At 42.7% G+C, this 14,488-nt stretch overlaps 1 protein-coding gene across 1 annotated transcript; it reads right to left on the bottom strand.

Moving 5' to 3' along the window:
- Positions 1-305: 305 nt before the first annotated feature.
- PPP1R3E (protein phosphatase 1 regulatory subunit 3E) lies at positions 306-8,202 on the bottom strand. The gene has a single exon (XM_066194663.1). It carries the CDS (start codon positions 7,904-7,906, stop codon positions 6,947-6,949), a length of 960 nt encoding a protein of 319 aa, XP_066050760.1. The 5' UTR covers positions 7,907-8,202; the 3' UTR covers positions 306-6,946.
- Between the last annotated feature and the right edge of the window lie 6,286 nt (positions 8,203-14,488).

Genomic DNA, 14,488 nt, shown 5'->3' with positions numbered 1-14,488 from the left:
AAAATGGGGCTGAAATGGTGCTATTGAAACAAGACAATAAAAACAGCCACATACATTTACATCCCATCCCATGCCCCCAACAAAACTCCTCCTGCAGCTTCCACAGAGAACACTCACTGGAGACACTCTCAGGACAGGCTGGCTGGGAAATGAGACCCAAATCTCAGGTATTTGTCTCAGATGTGCAGGTACATCCCAACATGCACGGTGGAGGTTTTGGAACATCATTGCTTCAGATCCTCAACAAAAAAAGACATCGTGGTTTGTCGGTTTAAGAAAAAAAAAAAGTTTATAGTCACCACATGCTCATGATCTGTCTCATTAATCTTTAATGGCAGCTAGAAGCTACAGGTTTATACATATTTCTTTTTCATAATTGTGACAAGCAGTGACTAGATGCAGTTTTGGTGGAAAATTTTCTGAAATGCTGTAAGGCTAGGTAAATTACAAGGCATTATTAGAAAATGTTGATTTTGACTTTTGGTGATATTACATTTACTTTTACAAACATTAGAAACAAACATTACTTGGTGAAATATAAACATTGCAGAAGACACTACAACCAAAAGTAATTTACTAGTCAAGTACAGAGTTAAGTTACTTTGTTTTTTTCAGAATGAAGTCACAGTAAATTAAAGAAACAGTAAGAAAACCTGCATACTGAAGAACATTCTCTTCAACAGACAGAACCTCTATTTGTGTAACACTGCAAGGGAGGAGTTGGGGTTGTTCAAACCTCTCCAAGAACAGCAATCCTGTCACAGCAATTTTCCTGCAGTGCAACCCGGATTCGTGTCCAGATGTTGGCAGGTTTTGCACCCAGGGTGCCCCCCCAAGAAGGAGGCACAGGAGGTACACAAACATTTTTTATGCCACAGTTTAGAAACTTGACGCCCGAGTAATCCAAGCCAATTTTAGTTTGACTACTTTCTATCAGCTGCAAAAACACACTTATTAGCTCTTTGTGTTTAAAAGTGTAGCACAAATTGGCTTTTTTTGTTTTAAGGTACAGAAATACAAAAATTTTAAAACTCACAACAGTAGCACAACTTTTATCCTAGAAGGTGATAAGCGTAACGTGTGAAACTTGATTATGCAATGTTAGGAAATATTGTCTTATCATTGTTATTCAGAGGAGTTTCTTATGATTTAGTGAAGTCGGGCTGGACAAAAAAGAGCCTAAAGTTGTAACACCATTTAAGACACACAGTTTCCTTAATGATACTTTAAACAGAATATTCTATACATAACACACTGATACATGAACTACACCAATCAAGTTAACCCCTATAAAAACAGGTGCACCATAGAATTGCATAGAAAGAAATCCCTGGCATTAATAGCTTGCACTGGAGACTAGGACTTTCTCCCTGCCTTTCTAGATCAAAGCACGTATGTTTTTTAACAAGCACATCTCACACTTGACATTATTCTTAGCTATATTCTTTGGAATCACTAGTGCATATGTAATTTCAAGCAATTTTTATACTTCATGCTATTGTTTAATATCTAAAAAATGAAAATCGCAAGGAAAAAATTTTCCCTGCTTTCCCCTTCAAAAATCTAACATAAAATAATCTTCCTATGTAGCATAAAAATAAAATCAAATCTTTCCTCCACAACAGAGGCCTCAAGCAAAAGCCAGAGTGATTAATGAAGAGAATATTCACATGAGATGGGGAAACCTCAAAATCCTTTCTATGAGGGTATTTTAAAACAGTATTTGTAAGTTGGATAAAGGAAACCTCCAAGCAATAGCCAATGGTTTTATAGCTCAGTATCCACTTTGCTCATGGAAGACCTACATTCAAGCCCATTCACAGATGTAAGGAAATATTCTTATCATTTCTTTATTTTAGGGCAATTCTCTCCTATCAGCTGAACCTGAGAAAACCTTCACTGAAACAGGTGTGTTTCCCTGAACATGTTTAATTTTGGAATACACCACTGTCTTCCATTTTAAACAAAATACTGCTCAGCTCTACATAAGGCCAGTGGGGTTTATTTTACAGCAACAATTGACTATATTTACTTCTTGCCTTGAACTATTTATGTTGGACAATCCTTAATTTCAGTGCTCAAAAATTTTTCCATTCCATTTAGTAATCCTTCCATTTACTCCAAGCATGTGCACCTGGAGTACCTACAGGAAACAGAATTACTGAGGATTTGCCAAAAAGCCATGCAGAATAGCTGGAAGGTAAAAGTAATTTTCTTCAGATATTCCTTGCACTGAGCACTTTTGTTTCATGATATAAACCCTGCAGACAGATTAAATCCATCAAAAAAATTTAACAATATGCATTATGCAGCATCAGATAAGTAAGAGTAAAGTTGAAAAGACCAGGTGTCCACAAGCAGATTTCATAGAAAACTAGAACTTCTGGCTTCAGATAGAATATATATTTAGAATATTTGTGCAAGAGGTGAATATGTACAACAAATGTGTTCTGTTATATTAACTCTAAGTCACAATTGGTTTCTTTTTTACTTAGCTACATAAATGTGGAGGTGTACCAGGAGACATATTTCTGGCTAATATTTTTTCCACTGTAATATAGGAAAATATTATCAAATCCTTCCGGCTGCTATAGATACACAATTTCTGGCACAGTTAAAAATGTGTCAGGAATTAGGATTATTATATTTCTGTAAAAATTTCATTTTAATGACAAGTTCATTATTGGACTTGTGGTGGGAGAGCTAAGGAACACGTGAGCTTTATTTCTAGGAAATGCTGAAAGGCACATTAAAATTTTCATATATGATATGTTCAAAAAATCAACTTCTGAGTATTTCTGCAGGTTACTTTCCATTAAAATTAGCAGCTGCTTGCCTGTTGGCATTATGGGAAAACATTTCACATATCTGTAAAGGGTTGATGCTCATGCATGAACAGACATTTGTTCATTCAAGTGATACATTTGCCCCTCACATCTGCTGAAACAACTGAGTGTGCACTTACTCTGTTGTTTGCTGAGATACTGAGGCACACACATTCACATCAAAAAGTTACTTGCAAATGGTAAAAGGAGAAAAAAAATTTACCTGAAATTATGTACATTTAATGAAAATAAGTGCACCACCTTCAGTTACTGATTTTATGCTAATAAATAATACGTGTAGCTAGCTGAAATTCCATTTACGGTCACTTAATCGCTCTCATTTCTTTTAGGATTTCTAATAATTAGGGTAAATCTCCAAAATATTGCCACAGAAGGCATAGAATGACATGCAAAACCCCTACCAGTTCCAGTATGAAGCAGCAAACATCCATGTCTATCAGACGTACAGTACAACTCCACTCGCTGTATAAATGAGCGTTATAGTGCACGTAAAACAACATGGCACATTTCATAAAGCCACAACTTTGCACCATAAATGACAGACACACTTTTACACCTACAGAGACATCAGCAATGAATAATTCACTTACAATTGATGTACATGACCTAAGGATTATTGCCTTGCCTAAACCATTCTGGTATCACTTGGAAAGGGAGGTGGCATGGACCCCATTCATGCATAGAAAACCATTTTTTTCCAGAAACTGACAGGCTGGAAATTTTTCAAATACTTAACTTTGCTTGTGAAAGTTTTTTCTTGAACGAAATTCTTTGAAAATACAAAATTTTAAAAGAGGTTTTGCTCAAGCTCCCAATAAGATAATTGGTGTCCTGCCAACCTGACCCCCTTCAACTCAAGTTTTTCTCCTCACAGTCATTGTTTATGTATTATATAAATATCATTCGACATTTCTATTTAATCTCCATTTATCACTTTGCTTCTAGCAAGTATTACAGTGTTATAGATGGGCTGAGATTGAAATCTAATGGATTGAAAACTACATGAATGCTGGAAAAAGTGGAAAAAGTCATTCCCAGCCATTGAACTGAACTTGTGTTTGGAAATGTGAATAAACCTTTCTTGGAAATAAATCTACGTGATAGAAGTGCAAATGTGTAATCAAGGTAGTGCAGCTTTGGCATATGCTACTGGTAATTTCTATGAAAACACCTCAATCTCCTCCCACAGACTTCATCAATAGCATTCTCTGGTCAAAGCTGGCTGGGTGCAGCCTTCTCTTTCCAGGCATCACAATAGAGCCATCTCAAAATCTTCTACAAGACCACATCTTTTACTGCACTTGCACGTGTCTCATCAATAATCTCTGATCAAGCCCATAAAGTTACTCACAAAATTTAGGTTGAGGTCAGGATTAACTGCTTGAAAGCTCAGGACACTGCTTTGCAAAACACTCTCCAGGTATGCTACGACTTCAAAACGTTGAATATTCAGATTTGTGTTTCGCCAAGGTGGACATGAATAAAAGAACAATAATATCTGAACAGTATTATAAAGCCGTAGCCTAATTCTGCCTGTAAAATTCCAACCAAGAACAACAGTAAGTGCACCTAAGTCATGATCAAAAATCAAATGAAATACAACAACCTCCTTGTGCACTTGATGCAGGTACATCCACTTAGGTAATCCAAATTGAAAGTGTTTAAGCCACAGGTGCTAGAAGAAGATTTAAAATGTTTTTTAGAGATTTTTTGGAGAAATTTTAGAGACCTACATATGCTGCATAAATCAAACAATAATGAAAACTGCCAATCACTGGAAAATTATTTTTCGAGTTCTAGAATCACTCAGTGTTAAAAATGTTTTTCAGCACAGTCCATGTTTTTTAAAGCCATTGAAACAATAATCAGGAAATCCGGTTAAAACTTAATAAGCAAAGTTGCAGCATCAGATGTTCTAAAATGCATAGAAACTACTTTATTCTCCAAGCATTTTCATTAGTCCACATAACTGCTGTTGGTTCACTCTGTCAGTTAGAAAGGCCAAGCTCTGGAAAGCTACAACACATAAATAAATGATGGTTTGCTGTATTTCTAGCAGATTTCAAAGTGCTTTCAAATGGAGACAAGTCCTTTTCCTTCTCTCCAGTATTAAGGCTCTTATAGAATGTAAAGTTCAACTAAAAGACACTTGGGCTTGCTTTATCAAATACACCACTTAATGTGTTTTAATCATTAACATTTTAAGACCCTAGCTGTGCAATTCTAGCTTTATAAATGTGTTCTAGTAACTCACCAGATTACTGTATTACAAGATGGGGACATTAATATACTAAAATGTGAAATACTCAGTAGATGCTGACAGTGTATTCTGTTAAATTCGGGTTCATTAAAAGCACAAGGATTAGAACACTGAGTAGGAAATTAAAACCAAGCTACCAATACTACAGAAAGCAGTCTTGCTATTACTTCCATTAAATCTGAACCAGTAATCTACAGAAATGAAATTAAATACCATTTTCCCACTGAGTTTCCAGACCTCTTTTTTTTCCCCAGAATTTATATGTTTAATTATTCTGACTGAATCACACCCTCAGGAGACAAAACTGCTCTCAATTCTCACCAGAGTCAAAAGGTTCTGTGAGAACTCATTATTCCAGACATTAATCAAGCTGCTTGGGACACTTAACCCTTTCAAGAAACAAAAATACATATAAAAAAAATTGCATTTCATCTCGAAACAACCTACAGAAAATCCAAAACCTAAAGGCCTGATCTTACAGTCCTTTGCATCCAGAAAATCACACTGACATGGTTTTGCCTCTCTCAGAAGTTATATTTGCAGAGCCCCCTCTCCAGCAAACACATACATGCCTCAATCCTGGAAAATTAGCACCCAGATTTGGCACCAGCGCAACTTGTATGCAGCTGAACTCCTGAAAAAGCATGTTTTAAAAGGAAAATGCTTTGTTTAGTGCTAATATAATTTAAAACACACCTTTGAAGGCAGAAGTCAGTATGCTGTATAATTTTGATTGATATACTTTTATATGGCAAGGTAGAAGTTTCTTTGAGTTGTCTGATTAAACCTCACCTCTTTTGTGAAATCCATCGCTTACTGAAATTATTATGAAGAGTTTGGAGCAGAAAATTCAGAAAGCAGGCTCCTGCACTGATACTGTTTAATTAAACTGTTAACAGGAATAAAAATGAAGGTGTTGCTCATTGCAGACTGGAATTACGGATTCAACGCTTGCCGTCTCTCGTTCCTTTGGTGCAATTCCACGACTTTCCTGCTGACCTGAACACAAGCAGCTTTGTGGGACCAATCCTACTGAAACAAACACCAGATCCTGACAAAATTTTCCATCAACATACCACACGAATTCTAAACCAAAGCACTTTCTTTCGAAAATCTCTCAGTGAGTTGCATTTCAAATAGGATGTGACGCTGTTTTATTTTTTTTTTTCTTTCTGACTATTATTGAATACCTGAAATAGGGTTTTTTTTTAAAAAATCTTTGTTTGAAATCGAACTTTCACTGCATAATGAAACACAGCTACACCTTGGGGCATCCGCACTTTTGTCTTCTTGGGTTCAAAACTAATCTATCCCTTAGCCTGCCCTATCAGGCCCTTGACCCCGCGGAACAATTAACACGAATGGGTCAGCGAGGCGCTGAGGGCGGATCCAGGCTTTGCTTGAGCAGGATTAGGCAAATAGGACGGAGGGATGCCCTGTGGCAGTGTAACCCGCTGAGGTGACAGCAGCTCAGCCTGAGCTCCGGGCCCGGGAGGATGCGCACTCACCTGCGGATCCCGGTCCTGGCCGGCAAATCCCGCACGTTCCCGGCCGCTGTCACCGGAGCCCGGCCGGCAGCCGCTGCTTTGGTGGAAGCCACAGTGCTCGGGACTCTGAGGGGGAACCCGCGCCCGGCCTCCCTGCCCACAGCCCCTGAGCGCCTGGGAGGCGAGCCAGGGTTCTCCCCGGCCCCGCTAGCGACACAGAAAACACAAATTACCCCTCTGTAAACGGAACTCGGGCAAACTCCGGTCGGCCCGCGGGGCAGGCGGCGGGGGGAGAGCACCGCGTCCCCCGGGAGGGCCCCCCCGACCCTGCGCGGGCTCCGCGCTGCCCCGTGTCAGATGAAGTGGATCCAGGCGGAGCTGTCGGGGTCCTGCGGGGGCCCTACGGCGGGCGGGACGCGCTGCCGGCCCCGCAGCCGGTAGTTCTTGCCCTCGTTGTTGTCCCAGTACTCGGCGCCGGCGACGCGGTAGCGGACGGCGAACTCCAGCGTGGTGTCGGCGGCGGCGGCGGCGGCGCCCAGGGGCAGGAGGAAGGCGAAGCGGTCGGTGATGCCGTCGGCCGGCCCGGGCGGCTGGTACGTGGCTGCGGCCTCGGCGCAGCTGGCCCAGCCATTGAGCGTGTAGCGCACCGACACGACCTTCTCGTAGGCGAGGTTGAGGACGCGCACGGCCCCGCGCAGCCCCGCCGGCTCTGCCCGCACCCACTCCAGCCTCACCTTGTGCTGCCGCACCCGCTCCGCGAAGCCGGGGCTGGCGCCGGGCTGCGGCGGGAACAGCGGCTCCAGCAGCGGCGGCGGCGGCCCGAACAGCACCGGCTCCAGGTCGCCCAGCGCCGGCGGCTTCCTGGTCTTGAGGAGGTCGGCGGGGCGCGGCGTCGGCGGCGCGGGCAGAGGCACCCGCGGCAGGTCGGCCTCGCAAAAGAGGTGCACGGAGGTGAGCTCCAGCCCCAGCGAGTCGGCGAACCGCACGGTCTTGCGGCGCGACGGGCTCTGCTGCAGCGCGGGGCGCAGGCTGCGGTCGCCGGGAGTGGGCAGCGACTTGGCTCGGCGGCGCTGCGTGGGGCTGGGGGGCACGGCGGGCAGCGTGGGCTCCCGGCCGCGGGTCTGCGGCGGCTTCTCGCCCGCCGCTTCCCGCACCACGGGCGTGGGCGCGGCATCGCCGTCGGGGCTGCAGCCCGCCCTGCACTGCTCGGCCAGGCTGCCATAGAGGCAGGCGCTGCAGCTGAAGTTGCGCGGCAGGTAGAGCCGGGGCGGCGGCCCGGGCACCGAGCTGTGCAGCGAGCCCGCCTTATCCATGGGGTGCCGGCGGGAGCGGCGGCGGTGCCGGCGGCCGGCGCGGCACCCGGGGCTCCTCCTCTCGGACCGCGGCGTGCGGATGGCGAGGCGGTTTTAGCGCCCTGTCCGCGGGCTCTGTCTCTCGCCCGGAGCCAGCGGGATGCCCTCGGCGCTGTCCAGGTCGCGGCCGGCCCCGGGGGATGGCGGCGGGTGCATGTGCGCGGGGGCGGCGGCGGGACCGCGGCGCTCCGGCCGCTGCCGCTGGTGACGTGCCGCGGTCAGGCAGCGACACGCGCCCCGAGCCATCCTTCCTTCCCCATGGCTCCCACCCGCCCCAGTGCCCGCCTCGGTGTCGGCCCCGCCACGGCCCCTGACTACACCCCGCGGCTCCCCCTCCCCGCTCTTCCCGGTACCGCGGCTACGCCGTCCCTCTCCTCCTCCTCCTCCTCCTCGCTCTGTTCTGGGTCTTTCCTCGAGGATCTCATCCAAAAGGAGGAGGCGGCAGGGATTCCCCAGTGGAAGCATTAAAATTCATAGCGGCGCTCTCGCTCGTCCGATCCCGTTACAGAAATAGCTGCGAGAGGAAGAGGCAAAGCCGGGCTCGGGAAGATTACACGGGCCGATAAGAAACAGCTGGCTTGCAAGTTGGATCTCACAGTGTACATTTAAAGGGAAAAAATCCAGCTGATCTGCTGTAATGCGTTTACAGTACATCTGCCGAATAAAATACACCTGCCGCAGTCCTGCCACGCGTCTCCATCGGGGGTAAAAGAAGCTCCGGCCGAAACACGGGGAGAGGATTGTGCGAAACATAAACCGCACTGCCTCTTGTCAGAAGAACATTTGAAAATTGCTGAGCAATATTCAAATAAATGACAGTTTAATGACAGACTCTGGTGTAGTCAGTTCAAGGAGCTAAACCACCACTTTAGTAAGCCGCTTCATTCCAGACTTTCTGTAATCTGGGACTCATTTTTAATTAGTAAATGGCATTAAAAACAATGATCCTACCATCCTGCCGGAGCCTGAGCCTGAACTGTGTTGACATGTGATTCTGATTTAGCTTCTGAGCAGGAGCTTTTTACACCTCTAGCATTTTATCTGCAGCACTTGGTGTTCCTTTGACAGTCTAGGCAGTGGAAATGCGGCTGATAAGATTAAGAATAGGACAAGTAAACCTGATAAGGACTAAGAGTAAAAAAAAAAAAAAAAAAAAAAAGCCACTAGAACACAAGGAAAAGTTACCCACTGACTCATATTAGAACAATTAGCTTTAATTCCTTTATTAATAAGTATGAAAATAATTCCTAGATTATTGCTGCTGGCTTCCAAATCTTTTTAATGACAGATGATTCATAAGTAGAGAAAATGATGCCCATCGGTATTAAATTTGACACCATTATGTTTCATTGTGCCACTGTCTCACATTTGCAGCCTGATTACAGGTCTTAAAAAGTCAAATAGTAACAACATAAAGAAGTACATCTGAATTCATTATCCCAGAATCTTTAAATTGTCTCACTTGTCCTTTAGTGCACACCATGGGAAAGATTTTTTTAGGTCTCTTTCCTGTGTCCCCCTCATAGAAATGAGTATTTCAGTAAAACAACACGAACTCATGTCTGGTTTCATCTACTCATGTTAATATGGGGGAGAACAAGAACAGACCCAAGTAATTGTTCAAACAGGTTTTAAGGCTATGTCCTTTTGAATTACTTTTCCTGTAATTTCTCTCTGTCATAATGAACATTTTCTAATGAACTAACATTTGGTTTTGCTGATGTTCATTTTACTTTAAATCAAGTAGAGAGAACTTTATTTTTCCTATCAATATGCAAAGTCTTTGCATTTTTAAACCACTGTGAAACTATCAGCACTAATAAGCTAAATTGGTTTAAACCAAATTACACATTCAGTCAGGTCAGGATGTTTTTGTGGTATGTTTGGGAACACAACTTCGGAGTAATGTAGCTTCTCCTGTACTTTACACATTTGGGGTACCTTTGTCAAGTTCCACTTCCCCTCTTCCGGTAATGTTAGTTGCCCAACTTCTTCTTATCATAAACTTGTGTAACACTATTGCTTTTTGGCTTTCTCAGGTCTCCTCTTTCCTTCCACAATTATGGTATTACATGGAACCAAAAAACCCCAACTTTCTTCTTCTCTGGTGATTGCAGGTGAGGTAGTTCATGTAACTGAGTTGAAAATACAGATTCCTCCAAAGTAGAAAGAAAAAAAATAGCATAAACCCCGAGAAATTACAGTGAAAAGAAAGAAAAAAAAAAGCCCCAAACCAACACAATAAAGCTTTGCACTAGCCAGGTCAAGGCACCATGAGATGCAGGGGCACCTCAGTCTTGTCTCAAGCACTGTCACTGTGTAAACACCACCAGAATTCTCACAATGGTATTTCTCACTTTCTTCTCTCAATCCAAACATTCCTAGTAAGTCTCACTGAATCTGAGGTTGCTACTGCTTTCCTTTCTTTCACTCTTGCTCACTTGCCAAGTGAGCTGTGGGAACTCTTACCCACGCCTTTCACTTCTGAGGGTGTCCTTACTACCAGGCTGCTCTGCCCCCTCTGATCAATTTTAAGACAGATGCAGTAAATGAAAGTCCTGAGCACTGAAATTTAACAAATATACACGCCGACATTCCCTCAAATAGCCTGCAGCCTTGTGCATCCTTCTGTGACGTGGAAACTGTGGTTGGAGTTAAAGATGGGAAGCATCAGGCACCATTTGTAAAAGGAAATTTAAAAAGAAATTTTGGGTCTGCCTACTATAAATATTTGTACACAGCAAATGCTGAAATCCTTAGAAGCAAGTAAGCACTATGGTTTAATGTATGCACTAGTAGGCAGCCATCACCACCCCCTCTCGATCCTAATTTAGTTCACAAAATTTTGAACACTGAAGTTTCAAAGCCTAATCTGTCTCTGCTTTTATAGCACTATTGTAAGGACATTTTTCAAGACTCTTTTCTAAATAATGCTGTCAAAACCAAGCATACAGAAATCATTAGCACTGCCCTAGCTACCCCCTGTAAAGAAATACCTATTATCTTTTTACTGAAAAGTAGTATTTTTATGCCAAGATAATTTTGAAGGTGCCAGCACTAACAGAGACAGCATCTTATAAATGCTAGAGATATGCAAGTTTGTTTTATTATAGGGCAAGAAGAGCAGAAGGTCTTACATTGCAATTATTGTTGACAGCCTTAGGAAATGGTGCTCAGGCATTGTTTTCATTCCTCCAGATTCCTCTCCCTCTGCAGATTTAAATAGCACGGTCACAGGATAAAGGTTTGTCCTAATTAACATTGTCCTAATAACACTTTGTTGACCTGTCTCTGCGTCTGCCAGCTGACATCAAAAATTTTAAAGACAGCCTCTTGTTTGCCTACAGTGAGCTGAGTGCCGCTGACATTTCTGCCATGCCAAAGTGCATTTAAAATCTGTCTGATGCTTGAGAACTTCCAGTGAAATGAACAGAGACGTTTGGTCCCACTTTGTTAAAAGATTTGCAAAGAAAAAAGACAGAACTGTAGCAGAAAGTGAACAGGGAGCTTTCTTCTGCTGCAGTTATTGATTGTGTCGAGCCCAGGTAATCTAGGAGAAAGCAAACACCAGCGCTGGGGAGCATTAGGCAGAACTATGATGGAACCATTAATAGGGCAGAGTGTCTGAGTGCTGGGGCTTATCCAAAGTGGCCACTGTCACATGTCCACTTTAACTTTCCAGAACAGGTTTATATTTAGCAATGAGAATCGCGGGCAGATAAAATGGATGTAAAGGCAAAGTGCATTACGGTTACAGCAGCTTTGGAGATGAAGTTGTGACTCAGTACATGAACTGTAAAGGTCAACTTCTACTCTCATTTGTGCAGCTCCTCTGAAGCTGATGGACTATGTGGATGTTACATGAGAATATCACCCCTGAGTGTAATCATCATATGTGACAACATGAATGTGACAATGGTATTTACACTGGCAGTCTGTAAGCCTTGCATGTGTGATACAGTTATTCTGCATGCTTCTACTCCAAAAATACCTTCCCACACTGATGATTAACTCAGACTTTATTTATTTCCCCAAGAAAACATCTTAGTCATATCTCATGAAGTGCTAGATTAGAATTAGATAGTGTGCTTGTGACATATATATATATGTAAAAAATTAGGGATTCTGTAAAAGAACAATAGTATTGATTTCTGTATTAAATATTATCTTTACTAACCAGGTTATGCAGTCTTTATCTATTAAGGTGAGAATTCTTTGATTCATAGAGTTATATCACGGATATTTAATGCCAAACAATGATCAGTGAGTAAATTCCAACAGGCTGAAAGTTCTGCTAAACAAGAGATGTGACACTTGGAAAGGGTGTTTTGTGCTTGGGTATTATTTCCAGGACTTTGGTTTTCTTTTGTGGTTTTTTTTTTTTTTTTTTTTTTTTTTTAATACCGGGATCCAAATGAAGACATGGCATTAACAAGAAAATAGAATTTTAAGAGTTTGCCTACGTTCATGACCCTGTGAATCTGCCTTAGAGTGTTATGATGATGCTCACAAACAATTTTATTAATTAAGCATTAACCGTCTGTTGACTCTTGAGTTGCTTAAGACTTTTAGAGAGAGCAAAAAAAAAAAGTCCAGTTAAGACAGTGAAAAAGAAAAAATACCCTAGCAACAGTTGCAGGGAAAACTATAAACATTATTTCCATGTTCTGCAGTGTTTCATGCCAGGTAAGAGTTTTGCTGTGTTTTTTGAAACTGTCAAATCAGACAGATTAGACAGAGGTTTTACAACAACCTGATACAAGAACATAGACCACACTCACAGATTATTCTACAAGACCTGAAGCAGAAGGCCAGAAAAGCTGCTGACTAAAGACCTAGAACACAAGTACACAACACTTCAGCCTGCATAAGCCTAATCAAGTTACGTGCCTTTGAATACACTGGGTTCTTCCAGCAGAGGAAACAACAGCTTCTTGCTTTTGTGTTAAGTTCTCTCAAGAACAACACCATTCCTGTTCAAGGAAAGGAAATAAAGTTACAGGCTGGATCAGGCAGAAGTGCTTCCTGCATTCAAGGTGCCAAAACAAAACAAGTGCATTGTTGACAACAACGTAAAAATGCAATGATGGAACACCTGAAAGTTAAATCAACATTTTTCTCCTATTGTTTTAGGTCCAAACATCCAAAGGACTGATTCACTGTCAAATCCTGGAGCCAGAAAGAAAATCAGCCTCTTAACTGCATTGTTCTGATGGAAAACAATCAGCTTGCCAGCATGCAATTTCTTCAAGTGAAGGAAATTCAGGAACTAAACCCAAACCAGTCAGGAACACTTCCACTGCCAGCAAAATTCTCAGCAACAGCAGGCAAGAAAGTAGTCTGAAAATACATGGGGCTTCCCTATCTCTGAACAGCCACTTTCTTCTCAGTCTGTTCTCAGCCAAGAGTTAGTTTTTCCTGCCTTTTGGACTATCTACCATTTGTAAAGTTTCCAGAGGTGCAGTCTGCCAAAATACCTGACTTTTGGGCATAAGTTAAATCTGTTCTGAATGATGAAAAGCCTGAACTAAGAGCCTCATCTAAAGCAGAATTCCTATCCCTATGATGGGAATACGGCTGTTACTCCTTGAGGGATTTTCCACACCTGACTGTTCCACGATTTTCAACACTCTGAACAGGAATTTAGTTTCTAGATATTTATGACATCCTCCCCTCTGGAAATACCTGAATGCTGCTGTTTGCAAATGCTTACCTCAGCCTGTGACAGGGCTGAACACAGAGGCTTCCTGCTGTCCATCAGGGAATGTTTCATTCAGGACTACAGCTGAGGTAACAGCGCAGATGAACCTTCAGTCCCGGGGCTTCTGCTCATTCAGCTCCTCTGAATCACACAAGCAAGACTTACAGGTAACAACAGAAATCAGCATTTTATATCCTCCAACTAACAGAAAATGGTGGGATCATCACCAAGCATGAGAACTATGCAGGAAGACAAAGGACAGAGTGTGAGACATACTCTAACCAAGCCACTCTAGCGTTTGGGCTTTTTTTTAACATTTACAGTAGCAAAAAGTATCTTCTCAGTTATATAAAATACATTACAAAATAACAAGGTGTTAGAGAGATAGGATACTTTGAAAACCAACCATCATAATGCAGCTGAATTTCTACTTGGTGTTATGACACTAGAGATCTTAAAAGCTACAGGAGGGGTAGATGGTGAGGTTGAGGAAGAAAGTAAAGGAACTCTGGCCCAAGAGTCTGTTGCAGAGGTGAGGCATCTACAGTTCTCATACCACAGAGCTGGAACTGCAGAGGTTTCCATTCCACTGCAGGTATGAGGTAAAGATTACCATTTGCATGCCCTGACAAGAGGTTTGAGACAGAGAACCTTTTTGCACCTCTAGAGATCAAGAACTGACGTTGTAAGATACATTTTGAAAGCTTTTGAGTTGGTAGAGATTTTGTAAATTAAAACCAGGATGTTCAGGAGCAACGGGTGGTACTTGCAAAGAGGCACCAAATCCCCCACCCAGGCCTTTGCAGGCAGAGATCATGGCCATTAAAACAGAAGGCAAAAAA

Source organism: Chamaea fasciata, unplaced genomic scaffold (genome assembly GCF_029207755.1).
Source record: "Chamaea fasciata isolate MVZ Bird 193981 ecotype frontalis unplaced genomic scaffold, bChaFas1.0.hap1 SCAF_12, whole genome shotgun sequence".
In the NCBI taxonomy this organism is placed as follows: Eukaryota; Metazoa; Chordata; class Aves; order Passeriformes; family Sylviidae; genus Chamaea; species Chamaea fasciata.
Note: the sequence above shows the minus strand (reverse complement) of the source record. Positions and strands in the feature narration are given on the sequence as shown.